The sequence below is a fragment of the Lathyrus oleraceus genome, chromosome 5 (genome assembly GCF_024323335.1).
Source record: "Lathyrus oleraceus cultivar Zhongwan6 chromosome 5, CAAS_Psat_ZW6_1.0, whole genome shotgun sequence".
NCBI classification, from domain to species: Eukaryota; Viridiplantae; Streptophyta; class Magnoliopsida; order Fabales; family Fabaceae; genus Lathyrus; species Lathyrus oleraceus.
Window position 1 is genome coordinate 66707529 of NC_066583.1, and position 24656 is coordinate 66732184.

The 24656-nt window shown below is 33.8% G+C and overlaps 1 protein-coding gene across 4 annotated transcripts; it reads left to right on the plus strand.

Moving 5' to 3' along the window:
- The first annotated feature begins 288 nt into the window (after positions 1–288).
- Positions 289–24005, plus strand: LOC127085088 (protein ANTI-SILENCING 1). Of its 4 annotated transcripts, XR_007788924.1 has the most exons (12): positions 289–939; positions 2872–3040; positions 3406–4295; positions 10608–10634; positions 10812–10904; positions 11186–11264; positions 11426–11516; positions 12253–12349; positions 12449–12565; positions 12650–12734; positions 20373–21477; positions 23779–24005. XR_007788924.1 is itself a non-coding variant. In XM_051025665.1 (11 exons), the coding sequence occupies exons 1-10, from the start codon at positions 595–597 to the stop codon at positions 12701–12703; spliced, it is 1962 nt and encodes a 653-aa protein (XP_050881622.1). In that variant the 5' UTR covers positions 289–594; the 3' UTR covers positions 12704–12734; positions 23779–24005. The 4 variants fall into 4 exon arrangements, 3 of the variants coding, with proteins under 3 accessions (XP_050881622.1, XP_050881623.1, XP_050881624.1); XM_051025665.1 differs by lacking the exon at positions 20373–21477; XM_051025666.1 differs by lacking the exons at positions 20373–21477; positions 23779–24005 and adding an exon at positions 17428–17811.
- Positions 24006–24656: the final 651 nt, after the last annotated feature.

Consider the following 24656-nt stretch of genomic DNA (forward strand, 5'->3'; position numbering starts at 1 on the left):
TATTTTACTAGCTAATATAATTAATTAAATTGATTTTAAAAAATAAATAATTAATCAAATAACTCCATATATTTTAATAAGAGATTAATTAAATTTTTTTAATAATATAACATCAATAAAAAAAAAGTCACATCATAGATTCCAATGCCATCTATAAGACTATTTTGTTACCATAAAGAAATATGAAATCTAATACTAAAAGATCATAAAATTGATTTTTTTTAATAAAAATTAAAAATTATCAAAGGACTAAAACTGTACATTTAAGTAAAAATAAAATCATTTCGTCGTTGCCGTTGTTGCATATACAATATAATCCATTACATTACAAAACCATTCTGCAAGAGCACCACATAGAGGTTACTTCGTGCCTTTCCCCCCTTCCAGCTTGTTAGGGTTTTGCGGTGTTGCCGGTAATTTTCATTTCCTCTCGCTCACCACCACCGGCTACAACCACAACCAATGCCATATCGGAAAAACCTAACAATCTTGAAAAAACGTCCGAACTCTCATTTCATCGATTCTCAGTATCGAAACTTTCGCACCGTTTGAATTTCACTTTTCAAATATTTCGAAATCTTGATACATCGAAATATGGTGGAAGAGACAAAAGAGAAAGATCCTGAATTCAAATGGGGAAAAAAGAAAGGGTTTGGTGGTAAAAAGAGGGAAGTGATTTTTTACGAGTCGTTTATCTACGACGGTGTTGCTTACACTCTTTACGATTCTGTGTATCTTTACAAGGAGGATGAACCTGAACCTTTTATCGGTAAAATAATCAAAATATGGGAAAGTGGTGATAAGAAAAAGAGAGTTAAGGTTCTGTGGTTCTTTCGTCCCTGTGAGATTCTGAACTTCTTGGAAGGATATGAGGCACGAGAAAACGAGTTGTTTTTGGCAGCTGGTGAAGGATTAGGGCTTGCAAATGTCAATCCTCTGGTATGTGGCTTTTGAAAACCATGTTATTCTGATACTGGATGATTGAATAATTGTTCTGTGAATTACTGCAGTGAAAATTCACACTTCTTTAGAATCTTAACCACTATTTGTTTGATTGGTGTTTGGGGTGACGTGAAAATGAACAGTTGACACTGGTTTCTATTGTTTTTGCTTGAATCATGTTGTTCTTGTTTGCTGTTTTAAAGATGCTGTTGAGGTTTTAAATTGTGGACGCGATGATAATGAACAAAATCCATACTAGTTTCTACTGATTTGGCTTGAGTGATGCTGTTACCTTTCTTTGTTTTAAACACGCTGTGGAAGTTTTTAATTGTGATCGCGTTGATGACATTCGACACTAGTTTCTATTGTTTTGGCTTGAACGGTGTCATTCTTGTTTGTTGTTTTAAACACGCTCTCGAGATTTTTTAATTGTGGTCACATTGCGATCACTGACTCTGTAGAAGATTGGCTTCAATTGTCAGTTGCAGAAGCTGCATAAACCTTGACGCCAAAGCCTTGCGGCTGCAATTCTGGTATAGGACGTTTATTTGAAACCTTGCATGCTGTTAATTCTGTGGTTGTTTGTTTTTCTATGGTGCAGTTTGTGTGTTTTGGAACCTTCATTGTTATAATTTTAGGGGAGCTATTGTTAGATGAGTAGCTACACAAGACAAGGTAGAGTCAGCAATGATATCAGTAGAGAAAAAGTAGGTGTTTGGAGAATAGCTTGTGTTGTTGAAAAAGATAATAGAATTTCATCTAAGGTTGTTTGGGCAATATGTTGAGAAGATCAATGGAAATATTGTTGAAGAGGGTGGATATGATAGAAAATAGTAGTTCATTAGACAGGAAAATGTAACAAACTAGAAGTCAAACCATAAAGAAAGTTTTTGAGTTTAATTGATTATGGACTATTTGGTATTGCTAAATGGTTTTGTCCATGATGGCACCATTGTGAAATGCCGTGGCTGAACTTTGACAAACACCATACAAAGGCAATGCCGTTGACACTTCCTTATGGTGGGCCATGACGCTTGCTGCACCCATGTTGGAAAAAGCTGAAAAACATGAAAATGGGTCAGGTAGCATGATTCAACACAGAAAGTTCAGTCCTCATGGGTGAAAAACCTCAACAAAGTTTCAACCCCTTAATCCTGCCTTCACAGTTCTGTTTCAACCCCTTAATCCTTCTTTCACAGTTCTGTTCAACACACACTGCCCTCTCCATCTCTCTTTGATTATCAATTCTCCCCTGCAACCTTCCTCTAGCAAACTATCTACCTTTTCCTGTTTTTTTTATACCATCTTTTTTCTCCTTTTTTCCTTTCTCGTCCTTCATTTTTTTCTGTTCACTTTCCTTTTATGAGATGCTATTTTCTTTATCCTGCTTTTTTTAAATTTATTTTAAAGACTAACTCAAGTGTGACAAGGAGGATTGTTGAAAAGAAATAGATGAATGAACCACTTGTTCAAACCAAGTAATAACACAAATTATAAGACATGGAGATAATGACATAATGAAGAGCAAGCTTGAATTGGCGGAGAATTAGAGAGCGAGAGGGAGAGAGAGAGAGGGGGGGGGGTATGGAATGGGATAAGGAAAAAAATAGGGAGACTTACAGCAGTAGACAGAAAGCATAATGAAAGCAAAAGAGGAAACAAATAGAACTAATAAAACAGAATGAAAAAGAGATTCTGCTAGCCAAGCTTCTTTGTAGGATCACAATGTCATATGTCATATTTATATGGTGTATTTTTTGCCGGCATACTCCGCCAGTTGTCATTGATATTCTCCATGACCGTATCCATGTTTCAAATTCCACACAGTGGGAAAATACTTCAATTAGTGTTGTTATTTAGTGTTCCCCTTTAATGGTTAAAAGTATGACCGTTTGTCTATGTTTTTGTTCATATTGTATACCACATCAGGAAGCTATTGCTGGGAAATGCGATGTTGCTTGCATTTTAAAGGACGACAGGAATCCACATCCATTAGACGCAGGTCTTCAAAATGCCGACTTTGTATGCTATCGTTTCTTTGATGTTGGGAAGCATGCAATATTGGATAAGATTGAAGATAAGATTGCTGGAATTGAAGGTACGCCATCATATTTAGTTAAAAAATATCATTTGGAATTCATATGAACTTTAAAGACAGAAATACAATTACACATGTGTTGTTTATAGCTGTTTGTGGGCATCCATATGAAATTGTGACTTCAATCATATTTTTTAAAAAAGAAAACTGAAGAGCAAACTTGTTTCAAAGTCTTTTTTTTTCTCGCCTAATGGGATTATTTTGTTACACTTGCTTACTGTTTTATAAATGAATCTTCCAACTATCTTAATTTTATTGGCTGTTAAATATTAATGTTTAAACTTTATTGGAGATGGAATAAGTGTAATTCTACATGATTTTGAATGGTTGAATATCTTTTAAAGTTGTTTCTTCAATTGTTGCAGTTAAAAATATTTTTAACAATTTATATAGTCGAAAGCTCGGGGGTCTTTCAAAACTTGGTTTAGATGAGAAAGAAGTTAGTGTGAAAGTCACAACGAGTAATGAAGCGGCAACTCTTTCAAGTGACAAAAACAATCAGCTTTTGGTTGAAAAACTAGATGGCAAGTGTTTTGACAATGTTGATTCCCGCGACAAGACCTTGCCTCAAGCCAAAGAGAAAGAGAATGGAGTTTATATGACTTCTTTGGCTAAACAAAAATCACTTGCTAAACTATCACATTGCTCTAGAGATAGTTTGGAAATGAAAGAAATTTCTAAAATTGGAGGAAACGTCTCTATTGACAAGACCCTTTTGAAGTCTAAGAATAATTTAGAAATGGGTGGACATAATATTGTTGGTATACCCGATCGACAAATCAACAAGCGATTGGGGGAAGGTGAGGTTTATGAGAAGGAAAAATATGGCATTTCTAGTGCAAAGATAACAAGTAATGTTAAAAATCGAAGGAATTATGATGAGTATGATGATGTGAAAGAAGTCCCTTCGAAAAAACCAAAGATTGACACAATGTCAGTTAAACACTCTGAAAAAAAGTTGCCTGACAGACAAATCAACAAGCGATTGGGGGAGAACAAGGCTTTTGAAAAGGAAAAGTATGGTGCTTCGAGTGCAAGGAAAACAAATAATGTGCAAAATCGAAGGACCTATTACGACAATGATGATGATGATGATGATGATGAGAAGGAGGTCCCTTCGAAAAAGCCAAAGATTGACACGATGCATGCTAAGCTCGCTCGTGACAAGTTGCAGAAAGAATCGTCTACAACTTCTCTAAACGTGGAGCACAAGCTAGATTACCGTGTAATGGAAGTTACTCAAAGACCAGACGTTGTAAGTTGCAGAACAAGCACTCTTATTTTGTCATGCTAGTTTTTCATCTCTTCACACTTTACACTTTACTAGTTTACAATATCCCGAAGAACGAGGTTATAAAAACAGGGTTAACTTATAAAGTTTGCCTCTAGCCCTACTCTGTTGATAAAGCTTGGCTTCAAAATTCAGGCATGATCAAGGGATTGATAGTGTTGTCAAAAACGGCTATACTCTAACAAAATTTAAACAAATTGCTATTGTTCCACAATACATTATTGAGTAAATAGGGTTGTTTAATAGTAGCTTTAGCATCACTATAGTGTAACAATGTTTGGACAAACCACTATTTTAAGGGATCCGCAATTGCCAACACTTGACAACACTGGGATTAGGTCGTATGTTCCTTGAAATCTTAGGGTTTGTTTTGTTTGGTATTCATTATGTTTTTTATTTTTAATGCGAAATTGTCTCTTTTCACTATGTTTTTGTTTCCAAAGATTTGTATAGGCAATAATAAAATCAGCTCAATTCATAGAGCCTCCATCCTTTTATCCTTTTAGGTCTCCACAAAGGTTTCCTCGAAGAGGCCAATTACATATCCAAGAGAAGATTACATTTTTTTTAATGACATATATTAGTAATTAGTCTTTTGAAATGTTAGTAAGGGAATTGAACCCACAAACTCTTATCTCTCCAACCATAACGTTCCTCCCTCGAATCATCAAACCACCTATGATTAGAGTAGTCCTAGCTTAGCTTAACTCAACTGGATATCTGATGTCACTAGACTCTTGTAAAAGGGATACTGAGGTACTTAAAAGGTCTTTTCAACACGGTCCACTTCTTTAACCTACCTCTACTCAGTTTCCTATCTCCATCGAATGCTTTTCTGATGCATATTGGAGTGCAGACCCTAATGATAGGAAGTCCATATCAGGGTCTTGCATTTTTCTAGGCCCTAATCTCATCTCATGGTGGTCCAAGAAACAAATAAAATCTTGGTCTAGCACTGAAGTTGAGTATAAAAGCCTGACAAACTCATCATCAGAAGTCTTATGGATTTAGTCACTTTTGATAAAGCTTAGGGTGCCTTTCACCACACCGGTGTGTGCTCTTTTGTGATAATCTCAACATAATTGCTTTCTCTCATAATCTAGTTTTGCATGCCAAGTTCAAGCACATGAAGCTTATATCTTCTTCCTAAGAAAAAGTTCTCATCAAGAGTCTTATGTTCTGCATTTGATCAGTATCACCAAACCTCCCTCTGGCTCCTCTCAGATTTCTCCAGCTAAAGGACAAGTTACAAGTTCAAGATAAGTCATATCTTGCTCAAAGATGATCCTTGCTCAAAGATTTCTCCATGTAGTCAACCCCACTTAGTGAGATGAGACTTGGTTGTTGTTGTATTATATGACATGCGATAATGTACGAGATTAAGTGTCTGGAGATGAAAATGTTCCTTGGATGGATGGTTGTTATTCAAGTACGTTCGATGATACAAATGTACCACTAGAGCTCGAAGGAATATTTTACTAAAGTATTATATCACATGTGATAATGTATGTTGTTTGGAGAAGAGAATGTTCCTAGGATGAGTGGTTATTCAAGGGAAGACAAGATTAGGCATATCATATGTGAAAAAGACTCGTAGAAGTAGAAGTGTTGGCAAGTTTAGATTATATGGAAGATAGTTCAACAATTAGAGGTAGTGGGCATATGGAAGATAGTCCAACAATTAGAGGTAGTGGCGGACAAAGGAATGTTGTATGCCAATTCGTTAAAAGAATTTTGGATTTATATCTATTATTAGACACAATTCATAAGAGTCTGTTATGACATCATTTGACCTGTGTAGCTGATTGTTCCTAGGATGAGTGGCGATTCAAAGGAAGACAAGATTAAGCATACAATATGTGGAAAATACTCATAGAAGTGCCGGTAAGTTTAGACAATATTGAAGATAGTTCAACAAGTAAAAGTTGTGGCATATGGAAGATAGTCCATCGATTAGAGATAGTGGTATATGGAATTTTGGATTTATATAGTCTATTATTAGACACAAATCATACAAGGGTGTTATGACATCATTTGACTCATATGTAGTCGAATGTTGATGAGTGGTCATTCAAAGGAAGACAAGATTAGACATACCATTTGTGGGCAATACTCATAAAAGTGCCGGTAAGTTTAGACTATATTGAAGATAGTTCAACAAGTTAAAGTAGTGGCATATGGAAGATAGTCTATCAATTAGAGATAGTGGCATATGGAAGATAGTCCAACAATTAGAGGTAGATGGCATATGGAAGATACAAATCATAAGAGGGTGTTATGACATCATTTGACTTAGATGTAGCCGAATGTTCCTAGGATGAGTGGTAATTCAAGGGAAGACAAGATTAGGCATATCAGATGTGGAGAATACTCATAGAAGTGTCAGGGTAAGTTTAGGCAATATGGAAGATAGCTCAACAAGTAAAGGTAGTGGCATATGGATGATAGTCCAACAATTATAGGTAAATGGAAGATGGTCCAACAATTAGAGGTAAAATGATAAAGATAGTCTAACAATTAGAGGAAGGGGTAGAGATAGGAATGTTGTAGGCCAATTCCTTAAAAGAATTTTGGATTTATATTGTCTATTATTAGACACAATTCACGAGAAGGCCTTATGACATCATTTGACCTATGTTGCCAACTCTCCTTATTGAGTAGTAACTAGTTGTTTTCGCATGGCAAAGTTGGTTAAATTGTTAGTAACTAATACCTTTGTCCCTAAATATAGGACATCTAAACATGAAAAATTAGAGGTAGTGGACATATCATAAGTAGAAAATACTCATAGAAGTGGCAATACGTTTATAGACAATATGGAAGATAGTTCAACAAATAATGGTAGTGGGACATGGAAGATAGTTCACCAATTAGAGGTAGTGACATATGGAAGATAGTCCAACAATTAGAGGTAGTGGCATATGGAAGATAGTCCAACAATTAGAGGTAGTGGGCATATGGAAGATAATCCAACAATTAGAGGTAAAGTGGCAAATGGAAGATAGTCAACAATTAGAGGTAGTGGTAGACAAGAATGTTGTAGGCCAATTCATTAATTTTTTTTTGGACTTATATTGTCTATTATTAGACACAATTCACAAGAGGGCGTTATGGCATCATTTAGCCTATGTTGCCAACTCTCCTTATTGAGTAATGACACTAGTTGTTGTTGCATGGCAAAGTTGGTTAAAAAATTGTTAGTTACTAATACATATAGGACACCTAAACACGAAAGCTAAGAAAGTTGGTTGTAGTATTAAATTTGTTGATAATTGCTATTTTTTACAAGTTTCTCCTTCAGGAGAGAAACATTATTAATGTTTTTATTGAATATTTATTTTAGATTGCAGAAAAAGATGCAACATAATTAGGGGTATGTTGCTAAAAAAATAATTAATGTAGAAAATTTGAAAAAGGTGTTATAAAATGGGACAAAGTAATACAAGGGGGGTTTTATGTTTAGGGATGAGTGTAGTAGTATAACACAACACCCACATAACTTGATGGAAATGGGGAATGAACAAAAAAATGAGTGAAGGAGTTTGTTGACATCTTATTGTATAGGTTCAAAGAATCACAATCCGACAAGATATTTTTATATTTGTATTAGGAGGAGATAATGTGGTCTTGGGATTCAATTTACTTTGGAAAGGCTAGGGGGATTAAGATCAACTTTGAAAATTTGTTTTGATAATATTGGTAGCTCTATTGATTTGCGTAAGTTTAATCTATATGATTTTTAAGATATGCTGCGCTTCTAGGCTCTCCCGTTTCATTCAATACCACTTGAATCCAGGGGTTGCCATCTTCCTCTATTTCTCTGTTGTTTTGTACAATGGACCCAAATTATCTAGACTGTATGACTTGTGGTATGTTATTCTCTCCGTTGTGTTTTATTTTTACTCAAATGAAATCAATATGTAATGTTTCTAAAGCTTGTCTCCAAGTATCTTACCTCCCCCATTTATTTCTTCTCTCATCTCTCCAAGAAGTATTGAATCATCGGTAAGAAAGCATGCTTTGCGGTGTTGGCTCTTGAATGTGCTTATTAAATACATCTCACACTATGGTGAATAGATAGGACCTTGATGTTGACCATCAGTGGAATCTTATTGCTATGTTGTGGAATCCCGCCTATCTTGTGCCCTGTGCTATACAAAACCAGTCCCAAGCCCAGATAAAAGGAGAAGTTTTCTTAGGCCTCAACGGACAACCTAAAAATTTAGCGAATATTTGTGACATTGATAAACGATATTATTAAAATAATGTAAAATATTAATTTACACACATGCATATAGAGAGATGTTTTGTGTTTGCTGGGGAACAAATTTGAGTTTTTATCTTACCCCTTTTTTATTATGTCCTCTTAGAGTTGTGGTTGGGCTTAACTCAACCGTATAGAACCGACATGTAAGGTGAGGATTGCCTCTACTTATAAACATATGTTCATGTCATATATTGTCTGACGTGAGACTCACACGTTCCTTACTTTTTTGCCAATCAACGACTATGACATTACCTATCAGATTCATACCATGCTTTCACATCCGACGCCTCAAATTGAGTTGTGGATTTGTTTTACCCATTATTTTTTGGTCATCTTTTCGATGGCTACTGTTCTTTTGCTCTACATTATATATCTCCTCTTAATACTAGCTTTCATTATCTAGCTGTTGATACCAAGTCTATTAGGCTCTTATTTTTTTTCCCATTCAATTTCCATTTTCCTGTTTCTGTGTTTCTGGATATATACTAAGTAGTTTTATGCATAAATACCGAACATATTTTTGTGAGAACCATAAGTCTCATGCTCAGTCAACAAGTTTCTCTAAAAAAAATAAAATTTCAAAATACTAAGCATACTCTTAGAAATGAAGAAAATGAAAACAATAAAAGTAATATAATTCTCATTGTTATCTACTGTCTGAAACTGATCAGTGGCCACCACATAACACAAATAGCACAATAATAACTATCACATGGTCTACATCATTGCCAAGGAACCTCATTTTCCACCCAAATGAAACGGTTGTCAAGTTTATTTACAAAAATTACAGCTACAGTAAGAAACCTTGAGAATAAAGCATTGAATTTGAAACATTCAAAGTAAACCCTTGTCATTTAATTCATTCAGTGGATAATAGTTAGAATAAGAGAAAGTGGAAAGTTCTCAAAAGAGAATAAGAAGTTATTGGAGACTAGAGAGGATTGTATTGTGGCTGTGCTCTAATGATCCAATTGTACTGAGAGATTACTTTGACACTAGAAAACAATTGAGTGTTACATTAGGGGACAGTGAAGTCTTCAATGCCACTCACCACTCATTCTTGTGTATTATTGCTAATGTTCTCTAAAATTGAATGACAACTGTGAGACTGACTACCTCTTTTTATGCACTGGTCTTCTTCGACAAAACTTCTCTTATAACAGATCATGAAAGTAGGGTGAGTTAATCTCTATTGCTTTGTTACGAACCGGGAGAAGGCGCAGAAGGGGCATACAAACCAAAAATAGAGAATCTAAAAGAAAAAATGGTGACAGTTGGACTTCGTGGGTGTTGAGAAGAGAATCATATATGTAGTGGCATTGTTATAATAGAGGTTCTTACTTTAAGTATAATAACAATTGCACAATTTTGGTCCCTAATATATTCTCCGTTTTGCAATAAAATGGCCCGTCTAATTTCTCCTCACTTTTGACAACATTGGTTTAAGCCTCTTTTTTGTCTCGTTTTTCAACTTAGAAGCATTATTGATTCGTCTTGTGGGTACTATTTTGTGCTATTTTGTGCATGTGTTGTTTTGAGAATGTCTCCATATGAATATTTTTTTTCCATTTTGCTCCAATTGGTCCCACTTCTTTAGAGGATAGATTTCATGCATTGGTTTAGATTGAGAGTAATTGTATAATTTTACTGTTTCATATTGCTTCTAACTGTGACTTATATTAAATAGGGATTCTGGTAGGATCCCACAAATCCTAACCTTCAAAGATTAGGGAGTTGAGTTTACTTGCCCGTGAGTTTATTGATTTGAAAGAAATTTGGTACACAAAGAAGCTATTTCCCCATAGACTAACAGCAATACCAAACTTAACTAATAGACAGTCTACTGTCTACACTTGGACTATTCTAACTAACAAGAAGCATGACTAACAAACATTCTTATAAGTTTTGTAGAGAAACAAATGGATTCAATTGTTTAGTTGTTTTGATGCATAATGCTTTTAAACATCCATTTTTCGTTATCTTATGCATGCTTATTCACTTGGTGACAGGATAGAAGCAAATGGTTTAAGCCAATGGTTAGTTTTCTTTTTCATTCTATTCTCTTAAAATCTTTATTTAATTGGCTCTTGTAGGATGTAATGAACTACCTGTAGCCTTGAAGTTGCCTTTTTTTTTGTTTTTGTCAGAAGATGCAATTGATAAAATTAAGTGAAACACTGCTGACTTGCGCATGTTTTTTTCTTCATTTTCAGGCTTGGGAGGAAAAAATGAAAAATGCTTGTGAGCAAGGGAAACTTGTGCGGCTTGAAAATTTGGATCCTTCTTTAACTTCATCAGAAGTACAGGTAATAATCATTCAAAAATAAGCATTTTCAGATTCTTGTATATTATGGGGAATGTTATAATACAAATCCAATATTCTGTATTCCAATTGCATTACCAGAATGTTGAATCCTACTGTAGAGTGGTTAATTTGTGGGCTAAACAGCCTCGTTAATCGTTACTCCTTGTATATCTTTATGTAGGATGACCGGTCTATCACTTAATGTTTCATCTGGTTTGTTGTTATCTTAATATCCTGCCTAACTCTAATATATTTGACTTACTGTGTTGTTCTCAATCACAGAATATTATTTGGCATGGCTTTGAAGAAAGCTGTACTGCAAAGATGATCCAGAAAACCGCATATTCTAGTCCTCATTCTGGTTAGAAACTGCAGTCTATGTTCATCTTTTTCTACAAGCTAACTAAGTTTGCATGCACTTTCCTCTCTCAACTGGGATCATAATATTGGATATTTAATTTGTTTCCAAAGCGCCTAATACACAACTTGTTGTGTTTCAATATTTTATTTATTATGATATAGGTCAAGCTTTTGTTATATTTAAGAGAAAGGAAGCTGCAGAGTCTGTTGTTAGAAAATTAGAGGAGGGCTGTTTCTTGATGTCAAATGGGCGGTATGTACTCAGCTGTATATGCTTGATAACTGCACTGACAAATAACTTAAATTCCTCTATGATATTAATCATCCCTCTATTATATTAATCATGCACACACACACATTCACAAAGCATGATGTGCGCGCACTGAATACTTTTGTATTGATAATTTCTTATACCACATGATTGTATGATGATTTTCTTGCTTCCATCCTGGAGTTGGGATGTTGAATGCAAGATAGTCAAAACTGAGATTATTAAGGATCAGGGAGTCAATATCATAAATCATGGGAGAACATAGAAGAGAAGTAGAGGCGACTCCCAATTCAAAGCAGAAGAGAGAAACTTGCATAAGAGATGTGTGAAAATCAATACTTGATACAAAAGACTAAACACTAGTTTCTATTTATAAGAATAAATAAATAAATAAATGAAGAAAAAAACATGATAATAACTAAGTAATAAGGAAACTACTATTAGGAAACCATCCAAGATAAGAAACTAATTTTACGAGATAAACTGCGTTGCTCTAACATAGCATCAAAATATTTTAACATAATCTTATTTTGTAATTTGTAACACTCTCCTTCAAAACTGAAACTTACTAATTTTAAGCTTGTTACAAATTTTAAGATAATTTATTTTTATTGAGAAAATATAACACCTGGCACAATCATACATGTTTGTAAATTTGCTTGCTATTATTTGTTCTTATGTATTTCTTAGTTGGAATATTAATTTTATTGTTTGCTAGTCCACTTGTGGGAAGCTTTGAACTCCCCTGCTTGTCGGGAAAGAAGCCAATATTTTATGGTCATCATGCTATTGATCAACCTCGACAGCGTGAGACGGTATGGTCAGATTAATTTCTGTTTTAACGCATATGGCCAAGTATTTGTTGACAAGTTGGTTGATTTTCTTTTATTTGTTAATTAATTTTGTTTGAACAGAAAGACGCACTATCTACTTCACATTGTTCTCAGCCCAACAACATTGAATATGATATGGCCTTAGAGTGGTGTTTACTACAAGAAAGAGAAGACAAATCTTGGAGAAGATTGTATCAGGTATATAATTTTTGAATTGTTAGAATTCATTCTGTTCTGTTTTATTTTAAGCGACATTTGATATTTGGTTATAACATTTTTTAGCGACAAGGTGAGGAGTTGAGCAAACTCAAAGCTAAGTTGAAGTCTAAAATCTAAACAATCTCCACTGACTCTTCTATTTTTGTTGGTAAGTTATCCTTTCTATAAGACGCCGTTGTGAAGTATATAAATGGCTTCATTCTCCTATATAGCTTCTCTGTCTCTGTTCACACTACCTTGTTGCAAAGGGTGAAAGTAGATCAATTATTTTATTAATTTTTGGTTGCTTGTTAACAGTAGAAAGTATTCTATAGTTTCAGAGTATAATTATTTGAATGAAAATGCACTCCTTTTATAGGAGATAGTACATAAAGACACTCCGCAAATTAAGCAGTGATTTAAGGAATTAAATAGAATACAATAAATATATAAAATCAAATAGTACTGATTCTATTAGTGTAAGTATTTCAGCATCACCCGTCAAGTTGGTGCGTACATCAATTATGCCCAACTTTGTTCAATCATGTTAAACTAGATTACGGGCTGACAACGAAGGCAATATTAGGCTGCGTATGTGCACAGAGTAAATCAACTTCCCAACTAACTTCTGCTATCTTTCTGTGTACTGTAGACGTGTGTGTCCCATTTTTATCAGTTTTTCATCTGGTCCATGGGATATCGATATTCCGTTCTTTGATCTAGTTGCGTCTTTTTGCCAAGGAAGTAGTATTTCAAAGATCTAAAGTCTTTGATTTCAAACTTTGTTGGCAGATTTCTCTTTAGTTTCTCTATTTTTGTCACATCACCTTCTGTAAGTACTATATAATTGACATAAACAATTGGGATACAAATTATCCCACTAAGATTACATTTTATGAATGAAGTGTGATCTGAATGTCCTTGTATCCTTGTTTCTTTACTGATCTTTTGAAAAATTTCAAACCAAACTCTTGAAGACTGTTTTAGACCATGGAAGAGATTTTTTTTCAACTTGCATGCCTTTGACCCAATTTTTTTCCAACTTGCACACCTTTGACACAATTGAAATTAATAGCAAGAGATAGGAGAATCTCGATAGTGTTTATTGGAGTAAATAGAATAGGAGCTTAGGGAAGTTACACCAGGCTTGTAACCAACTCTATAATAGAATGTGCCCAGTCACACATTCTAAACTGAACTACATAAGTTCAATTCCATCTCAATTGACCAACTCTAATAGAATGTGCTCGGTCATCACATTCTAAACTGAACTACATAAGTTCAGTTCCATCTCAATTGTAATCAAATTTGCAATAACAAATTCAGCTAACATTGAGAAACATAAACCCGTAGTAACATCACCTAAGATTGAGCGCATGAAGCCTGAGTCTCTAACCTCCAATATAAAATATATTTTCAAAACATTCATTCATTCAACATGTACGTTGAAGCTTGATGAGAACAATTTCCTCTCCTAGATACAACAATTTGAAGGCATATTCACACTCACAAACTCCATAGCCTACCTGTGAATACTTCAGTTCCTCAAAGATTTCTCACTGAAGTTGATCGGACCAGCGATGCAAAATCCTACGTTTGTGACTCGGAAGCAACAAGATTCCTTGCTATTCATGTGGCTTATCACGACGTTCTCTGATGTTGTTCTTCCTCGCGTCGTCAGATGAGTTCACTCACACTAGGTATGAGATGAAGTTCACAAATATATTTTCGCCCATACAAATGCGAAATTGAGACAATTGCATTCATAATAGAAATCTAGCACCAAAGGTGACAAATCTGTTGCTGATTATCTCTTGCACGAGTTTAGAAAATAGTTTACATTTTTAAATCGATTGATGATCCGATTTAATCGATTGATGATCCGATTTTGCATCGTGTGATCAGTTGGAAGTAGGAGTGTTCGCATACAAGTTTGGTTTGGTTTTGAGAGAGTTCGATGTCCAAACTGATAAAAAATATATTGATTGGTTTGGATTAGATTTGCACATTTTTGAGATAAAGCTCAAGTTGAACCAAACCAAGAAATAATATGTTTGTTTGGATTGGATTGATCAGATACATTAGAAATAAATGTGTAAAAATATTTAAAAAATATATAATTTACAACGATTAATTTTCATAAAAATATATATATTTTTTTATGTTTTTATATATAGATTGTGAATGTCAAAGATAACATTTTCTTTTTTTCTTTTTGAAGTTAAATAATTTATACTAATTTTTATGATAATGATGATACAATTATATGAATTAATTATGGTTGGTTTGGGTAGACGGACTTGTAGATAGAATTTGGAAAGAAAATTTTTTAATGCACTCTATGTGTTACTTACACCATGCCAAAATACTAGAATGCTCACAGATTCTGGAGATGCATCTCCAGATCGTTAAAATATTTCGGAGATGCATCTCCGTTTATTTTACGGAGTTATCTCTCTAACGTTTCAAATTAGAATGTTTTATGTTATATTTTGATTACGTGTATTCAGTTGAAGATTTATAAGTGTTATGTACCATGTTATGTGACGAGATTTAAATCATACAATCGATATACAAATAATGACGTAGATAAATTTCGATAGTCCAAAAATGTCATATATTAAAGACCAATAAATGACAAAAAAGTTGAAAACAACAGTAAAATAACATGATGCCAAAATAAAATATAATCTATAGTATTACTATTATATACTAATGCACTATTGTGTATGTCGGGCTACATCGCCTATGCCTTCTCTGACTTCTTTGCCTCCTCGGGTTCCTTGACCATCAACCCCTCTCGTCCTCCAACGATGTCTTCGTTACATCAATGTCCTTCGTGCCTCCTTCATGATGGCATCTAGGACCTGACTCACATCAGATCCACCAGGAAAGATACCTCTATCAATGCATGCTTGCGTAATCTCCACAATGCAATTACATCTAAGCAAGACATTCTCAACATGCTCTAATTATGTTTGCTCCTCTAGTATCTCCTGATGAATTGACTTAGGTCGGTCTCCTGGAGCAACCTGCACCATATACAGATGTGACACCCTAAAGAATCATTTGATGTACTAGTCCACGTAGCTCTAGTCGCTCGAGGCTATGGTACTTTGTGCCTCCTTTGATATCAAATGACTCATAATCATCAAATATGTCATCCAGTTGTTTACATGTCAAAGTAGGAGCATATATAATAGGGTGTTTGAGAATGATCTGAGTGTAGCTGAACTGTCGCATGACACTCTCTGCCAGATGAGGAGTATTATAGTATAATAGTATAATGTAAGGGTATATGTAAATCCAACTGTGCTAACTCAACACAATTGAGTCTCAATTATATAAGCTGTGCCTTAATTGTTTGTATGTAACTTTCACTTTCTGTTATGAAATGAGATAAGTTAGTAATAACTCAATCTTCTCTCTCTCACTCTCTTCTTCTATCTTTAATCTATGTTCAGTTTCTAACATGATAAAACAACAAGAGTATCAATAATGAGTGTACCGTTCAACTCGAAAAATGCGTTCAAAACATTTGCGCAACAAGTAACATTGAAACTTGACGAAAACAATTTTCATTCTTGGAAGTAACAAATCGAAGGCATCATCAGAACGCACAAGTTAGCATCGTCTCCTGGCGAATCCGGTAATTCCTCAACACTATCCCATTGAAGCAGATCACATAAATGATGTGGAGAATCCTGCGTATATGGAGTGGGACCAACAAGATTAGTTGCTCTTCATGTGGCTTTTCATAACGTTATCTGAATCAGTTCTTCCCTAAGTCGTTTGATGCGTGCACTCACATTAGATTTGGGATGAAATTCACAAGTATGTGTTCACACACAAACGCAAAATCGCGACAACTGAAATCTAAGCTAAAGTCGATTACGAAGGGTGAGAAGACAATTACATAGTATCTCGCACGGATTCAACGAATTGTGGATGTTCTTGAGTCAATTGATGATTCGATTTCGCATTGTGATCAAATTGAAGATGTTCTTGATGGATTACCAGAGGAATACAATGCCATAGCCTCCATTATTCAGTATCGTCCTAATTTGTGTCCAGTCATTGAAGCTGAATCCATGCTTCTATCTTATGAAGCTAAATTGGAAAAAGCGAAGAAAAATGTTCTTGCTGAACCTATCTCAATTAATGTTGCTCAAGCTGCTTCCACAACGCCTTCTTCCTCAACTCAAGTAAGTCAGGATCCTTCCACCTTGGCTCAATTTCGTGTTGTTCCTAATTTTGGAGAGTCACGTGGAGGTTTTCGTGGTAGTCGTGGCTTTCAAAGAGGCAGAGGTGATATGTTTGGAGGCAAATTCAAAATTCAGTGTCAAATATGCATAAAAAATGGTCATGATGCTAGTGTGTGCTACCATAGACACACCTCAATGATGCCTACTATGTGGCAATCTACTCCACCTAATCAGTGGCCAGCTCCATTATTAAGAGGACCACCACCAGGTTTTTCTCAGAAGCCTACTCAACAACCACAAGCTTACCTTACTGGTGCTGCTACAAAGGTCCTTAGTGCTGACATACACCTCTCTTAGGCCTGGTTCCCAGATTCAGGAGCTACACATCATGTTACCAATAATGCTAATTTTCTTTTAGAAAGTATGACTCTCCCTGACACTGATCAAGTGTTACTAGGCAATGGCCAAGGTGTACCAATCACTTCAGTTGGCTCAACATATTTTTCTTCACCATATCTCACATACACCACACTTACATTTCACAATCTCTTATAAATGTCTGCAATTACTAAAAACCTTATGTCTGTGAGCAAGTTTGCTAGAGACAACAAGGTGTATTTTGGGTTTCATGCTGACAAGTGCTTTGTCAAAACGCAGGATAATTCTGAGGTGGTGCTTAAGGTAGTGCTGAATAAAGATGACCTATATTCCTTGCACTCTCTCTTGCCTAGTGTGCCTATTGCATCAATAAACAACATCATTAGGGAGCTTCCTGCTCAGTGTAGCCAAGATCCAGTGTAAGATCTTACGATCTTATGTGCTGAAGTTAACCTTCAGTGCTCCAATTTAAGAAAAAACTTGTTTCGGGCACTTTGTAGTCAAGATCGAGTGCTGAAGTTGTCTTTTATAGGACTATTATGATATGAGAATACACAATATCTTAGATGATTAAACTTGTTTGTTGGATTTATGTTTTTTGAACTACTTATTTTGAACAAAGTCTTCTGAACATGTTAAATGATGGTTATGAGTTATTAACTAAATTGGTTGAGTTTTGTAATTTATATGTTGTTCATGTATTATAATTTTTATGTTTTATTGTGTGTATATTTATGTTAAATTACCATTTTGTCATTTGGTAAGATCTTAAGTGTCGTGCTATGATCCTAGTTTTACAATCTTTCACATGCTGTCAGATCCTATTTAAGATCCCGTGCTTGACTACCTTGCTACTACTGTTGTTAACACTATAAGTGTCTCTCCCTATAGCTTGTGGCATAATAGGTTAGGGCACCCTCACCATGAGGCCCTTGGGACTATGTTGCACTCATGCAACATTCCTATGCCACACAAGTCTCCTTTAGATTTTTATACCTCATGTTGTCTTGGTAAAATTCATAGGTTATGTAGTACACTTTCACACACCACATGCCAAACCATTTGATACCATACTTGGATGTATGGGCCCCATCTCCTATGAATTCAACTTGTGGTTATAAATACTTGTTGACATGTGTTGAAGTCTACTCAAAATATTCATGGGTTTTTGCTCTGATATTATGCTCACTTTCACACGCTTTGTCACTAAAATTAAATAAGTTCAAACTGATGGTGGAGGTGAGTTCAAGCCTCTGAACTCATTGTTTCTTACAAAAGGCATTGCTCACAGGTTGGCATGTCCTCACACACATCACCAGAATGGTTATGTAGAAAGGCAGCATAAGCATGTGGTTGAAACATGTCTTACCTTGCTGGCACGAGCAAACCTTCCTTTGAAATTTTGGGACCATGTCTGCCTCACTATCACCTACTTAATCAACAGAATGCCAACCCCCATACTAGACATGAAGTCTCCATACTTTATGCTCTATGGTATTGTCCCCGACTACAAGCATCTCAAGACCTTTGGTTGTGCCTGTTATCCTTACCTAAGGCCTTACTCATCAAACAAGTTCAATCTTCATTCTCAAGAATGCATATTCCTAAGTTATTCATCAAGTGACGAAGGATTTAAATGTCTTGATCCTAGTGGAAGAATTTACATCTCCAAAGATGTTGTGTTCAATGAAATCAAATTTCCTTATCCTACTCAAAATCAGTGGAGTTTCTCAAATCTCAATGATCTAATCCTAATCCAAACCAATGGCAAAGACCTTTATCTGATAATTGGAGTTAGTGGACAAATGCACCAGCTCATCAATTTACTTATCCCAACCGATGGCTCTGACCCACCGCACGTGAACTTCCATCCGACTTCACCCCTAGGCCACCTGCTTAACCCCAAGCTTATTTTATAGGTACACGCAGTGAGGCATGCAATATCTTCACTAGCACAAGCTCAATTTGGTATCCTGACTCGAGTGCTACTCATTATTGACAAATAATAGTGATCACCTATCAGAAAGTCTATCTCTACTTGGCACATATCATGTTAAGAGTCTTATATCGGACAATATGTAGTATAAAAACATGTTTAAAATTGAGGGAAATCTACATTTTACAAGTTGATTTTGTAGGAACGAGTTAGACCAAACTCAAATATTAGTGATGTTTTGCAAGTTCTCAAGTTTCACATTGGACTAGAGAAAAATCATAATCAACAAAAAATATTAGGAATAAGTTTTAAATCCCACAACATAAAATCACCCTTAATACTTTGAAATAGAAATATTTAGAGAAGAAACTTGTTTGTTTGGGTTGGTGTTTGTTTTCAGGTTCATATTTAAGGTAGTAGAGCATTCTATTTTGCTTAGCTCAAATTCTGAAACAAACATTGAGTATCAAAAGAGCTTGTCACATTTTATCTCGAGTTAGTTTAAATATCGACAAAATGTTACATAACAAATTAGGAACATTTAAAACATCTTAAAAGGGGTTAATAATGGAGAAAAATAATGTTACTTTTTTCAGCCATGATTCAAAAAAGCTATGGATAACCTTGATTTTTAAATTACTTGCACAAGACTCTATGAAGATAGAACGCCAGATTCTTCTGTCATTTGTTCGGTAGCATTGGAATTGCCAATTTAATTATGATTTGAGTTGACTAAAAAAATATATTTATGGGCTCTGGAGCAAGAAGAGGTTTGAGACTTAAGAAGCTTGTATCATTGCTCTATCTTTTCTTGAGTGAGCGAACGCGAGTTTAAGGGAGATTCTTGCCTCTAATTAGAAGTAATAGTTTGAAGTGCACACGACCTTCACTTCTCTTCTTCACATCACAGGGTTTCCCATGGAATTTCCAACATGTCTAAAGAGTGTGTCATTAGTGTTTACCAGACTAGACTTTTGAGACTTCTTACTATCTTTTTGGCCTTCTTAATCGTAATTACTTGTGACAAGTTTAGAATCATAATTGCGGGCAATCTTTCTTTATTTTCATCTACCTTCTCCCAAATTATTCATTTTATTACTCTAGCTGATGGTTCTAGAGTTGCAACAAAGGGTATAATCAATCATCGGCCACCCTACCCACAACTTCTCTATTCTTAAACCCTATCTTGTTTATACCTAATTGGTCTTTGAATTTGATTTCTCTTAGTCAGCTTACTCGTTCTCATAATTGTTCAACAACCTTTAATGTTAATTCATTTGTTATACAGGAATGTGGTTGGGTCAGACGATTATGCATTATATGAATCTCATGGTCTTTACCATCTCAAGTTTGATTCTTCATGGATTTGCACTGTCACTCTATCACCAAAATTCATTCATGAACGACTGAGACATCCTCACATGTCCAAATTGAAAACAATGGTTTCAAATCTTGAAATTGAAAACCTAATGATTTTCTCATGTGAGTCATGTCAATTAGGGAAAACATGTTTGATCATCTATTGTTAGAAAAGTTGAAAGTCTTGTTGATTCACTGTTTTCAGATATTCATTTATATGTATGAGGCCCTTGTGATGTGTCTTTTATGACTTGGAGATATTTTGTCATCTTATTGATAAATTTTCTTGATGTACTTGGATCTTAATGACAGATGAATATCAGATACTATCTATTTTCTCTTCTTTAGTTCATTCAATTAAGACCTAATTTGGTAAAGACAATTCTTATTCTTAGAAGTGATATTGCAATAGAATATTTCTCTTTTAGTATTACTTCCTTTTTTGACATCACATGGCATTCTCCATTAATCGTCATGTCAACAAAATGACATAACTGAAAGGAAAATAGACATCTCGTTGAGATAGACTGTTTTTTTCATTCAAACGTCAAGAAAAATAACATCAGATGACATTCTCCATTAATCTTCCTGTCTATCACTGAGCGAGACAATTTTAACTACCTGGTTTTTGATGAATCAAATGCATTTTCCTCTCTTAAAAACAAAATTCCTTACTCCATGTTGTTTATTAGAGAACCTTTGACTTATATCGTTCCACATGTTTTTGGAAGTAGTTGATTTATTCACGATCTTTCTCCAAGTTTAGATATACGATCTCTTTTGAGCCATTTATTGTGTTTTTCACTTAGTTCCTACCTCCATCTATCTTGTCTCACTTCAAGCCTATTGTGGTACGCCACCATTTCCTTAGCCACCATTTAATGTTGTTTTGCCATTATTGATAAGGCTTGTTATTGAAGAAGCTAGCGAGGGCACGAGCCAAAGTTGCTACCTTTTGAGATACGATGTTGAGTAGATAAATAGGGTTGCAAAATAGGTCTTCCTAAACCCCAATATTTGTGGAATGCTTTAAGGTAACACCTTAACCTTAATCTAGGACTCGTGATACTATGTAGAGAAGATTCTATATATTCACATTATGTTTATTCCGATGAAAATAAACTCCTTTTATAAAATATACATAAAATACACTACAAGCTAAAGAGTGATTTAAAGAGTTAAAATGAAATATAATAAATATAAAATCAAGTAGTATCGAGGTTAATAATGATTAAATAATTCAACATCAATGAAATTGAAAGTTTTTCTTTTTGCCTAGGGTGATACTATGTAGGAAGGATTGTATAATTTCACATTATATTTATTCCATTGAAAACGAGCTCTTTTTATATGATATACATAAAAATACATTACAAGACATAAATGAAATTATGAGCATTCTAATTAGAGCTCGTGATACCATGTAAAAAAGATTGTGTAATTTCATATTATGTGTACTCAAATGAAAATAAGCTCCTTTTATAGGATATACATAAAAAAAAAATACATAAAAAAAACATTACAAATTGAAATGTGATTTAAAGAGTTAAAATTAATAATAATTTAATAATGATTAAAAATTTCAACATAAATGAAATTATGAGCATTTGAAATTATGTTTATTCCTTTTGTAGGATTTACATGAAAACACACTATAAATCAAATAGTGATTTAAAAAGTTAAAATAAAATATAATGCATAAAACTAAATAACATTGAAGTTAATAATGATTAAATATTTTGACATGAATGAAGTTTTCTACCTAGGGCTCACAATACTAGAAAATAGAAAGGATTGTATAATTTCATATAACCCTTCTTTTATAGGATATACAAAAAAACACACTATAAATTGAAGAGTGATTTAAAGAGGTAAAATAAAATATACTCCGTCCCATAGTGCATAATTTAGTTGATCATTTTATGTAGATTAAAAAAATAAAAAAATAAAAGAGAAAATAATATTTTTTCTAAAATATCGTTTATCAAATATTGGAAATGATAAAAATAATATTAATTAAAATGTAGAATTAGAAAAGATGTATTAAAAATTGAAAAGATTCATTTATTTTATGATATTTTTTTATTTTAAATGAATTATTCATTGTGAGATAGATGAAGTAATAATATCAAGATTAATCGAGATTAATGATGATTAAATATTTTAACATCAATAAAATTGCGAGTTTTCTACCTAGAGCCCGGGATACTAGGTAGGAAGGATGGTATAATTTTACATTATATTTATTCCATTGAATATGAGTTCCTTTTATAGGATATACATAAAAATACATTACAAATTAAAAAAGTGATTTAAAGAGTTAAAATAAAATATAATAAACATAAAATTAAATAGTATTGAAGTTTAAATATTTCTGACATCAATGAAATTCTGAGTTTTCCACCTAAGGCTCGGGCTACGAAATTCTGAGTTTTCCCCCTAAGGCTCGGGCTACGGTAAAAGATTGTATAATTTCATATGTAAGTACTCAAATGAAATCAAGCTCCTTTTATAGAAGGATATTACATAAAAACAAGTTACAAATTGGATAGTAATTTTAAGAGTTAAAATAAAATATAATAATTATAAAACCAAATAATATCGAGATTAATAATGATTAAATATTTCTAACATCAATGAAATTGAAAGTGTTTTTTTGCCTAGGGCTTGTAATACTATGTAAAAAAGATTGTATGATTTCATATTACATGTACTCAAATGAAAACATTCTCCTTTTATAGGATATACATAAACACACACTATAAATTAAACAGTGATTTAGAAAGGTAAAATAAAATATAAAAATATCTGACATTAATAATTAAATATTTCAACATGAGATTTAAAGAGGTAAAATAAAATATAAAAATATCTCACATTAATAATGATTAAATATGAAATTGAAAATTTTCTTCTTAGGGCCGTGATACTACGTAGAAAGGATTATATAATTTCACATTATGTGTACTCCAATCGGAGTTCCTTTTATAGGATATACATAAAATACACTATAAATTAAAGAGTGATTTAAAGAGTTAATTCTTGACATAATTCAATGGTTCATTATGTGTACTCCAATGGTTCATTATTGAACATAATTCTTGATATGATGTTATGATAAGCATATATGATAAATTACAATTAAAAAATTCTTGCTCTAACTTTGTTTCCATTCCTTGATTTATGTATGCGATTTTAGTCATTTTTAAAATTTGTCCTTTTTTTTTACGTCTTCATTGTTGCTGCGGTAGAGATTTTTGCTGTATTGCTTGGCTTTTATAGATAGCAGGTAGGTTGAGATTATGACAAAACAATGTTTTTTTCTTCCTCTGCAGAATATGACTGACTTTGTTCACTGAAGTTGTGGCATAGGTGTCAAATTTTTTGGTTCAGCAGTTGTAGATATGACACTCTTGGGGGTTCTTAGTATACAGCAAAACTCCCTAGAAAGCTGTTGAACGTTTGTTGCCCAGTCCAATTTCACTGTTGTTGTACTGCATATAGTTTCTTGTTCCTTGATGTAAACTCCATTTTTTGTTATGTAATTCTGTTCTTAAGTGTACATGTGTTTTCAATTTTCTTCCTGCCATCTTGCCATACATAATGTGAAAATTAGCATGAAGCTATTCAGAAAGTACATATTTCAATTTCTAGAGCAAGAATGCGTGCGTTTGGAGTTAAGATGTCTGAATAATATTTTGTGAATTGGCCACTACACTCAATATACCATTTACAAAACCTGAAAATATCCTTTTGCAGTTTTCCAGAGATTGGAATTTTGATGCACAAAAATACTACAACCCCAATTTTAAAATCACACTAAATATAAGTACAAAATATGTCCAGGTTACAAATTTTGATTTTTTTTATAAATAATCACTTTTTTCAATTTAAATACTCAAATAACTTATTTTTCAAATTAATTATCGAAATAATCATCTTTTATTATTTATGCGTTAGTTAAACTGACGCATTTAATTGGCATTCAAAGGAGACATCTAACTCATTGGCGTATGCATGCAGTCATACATGTGAAGGCGTCATATGCAACGATGCATGTATGTGCAGCGGCCGTATAAAAAAATTTGGGATGACTGCTAACGTAAAATAAAGATTATAAATAAAATGTAAATAGTATTTTAAATAAAACATTATCTATCTTATTTCTCAACTTAGTTTTAATAATTTTCATTGTTGAAAAAGACCTCTCAGT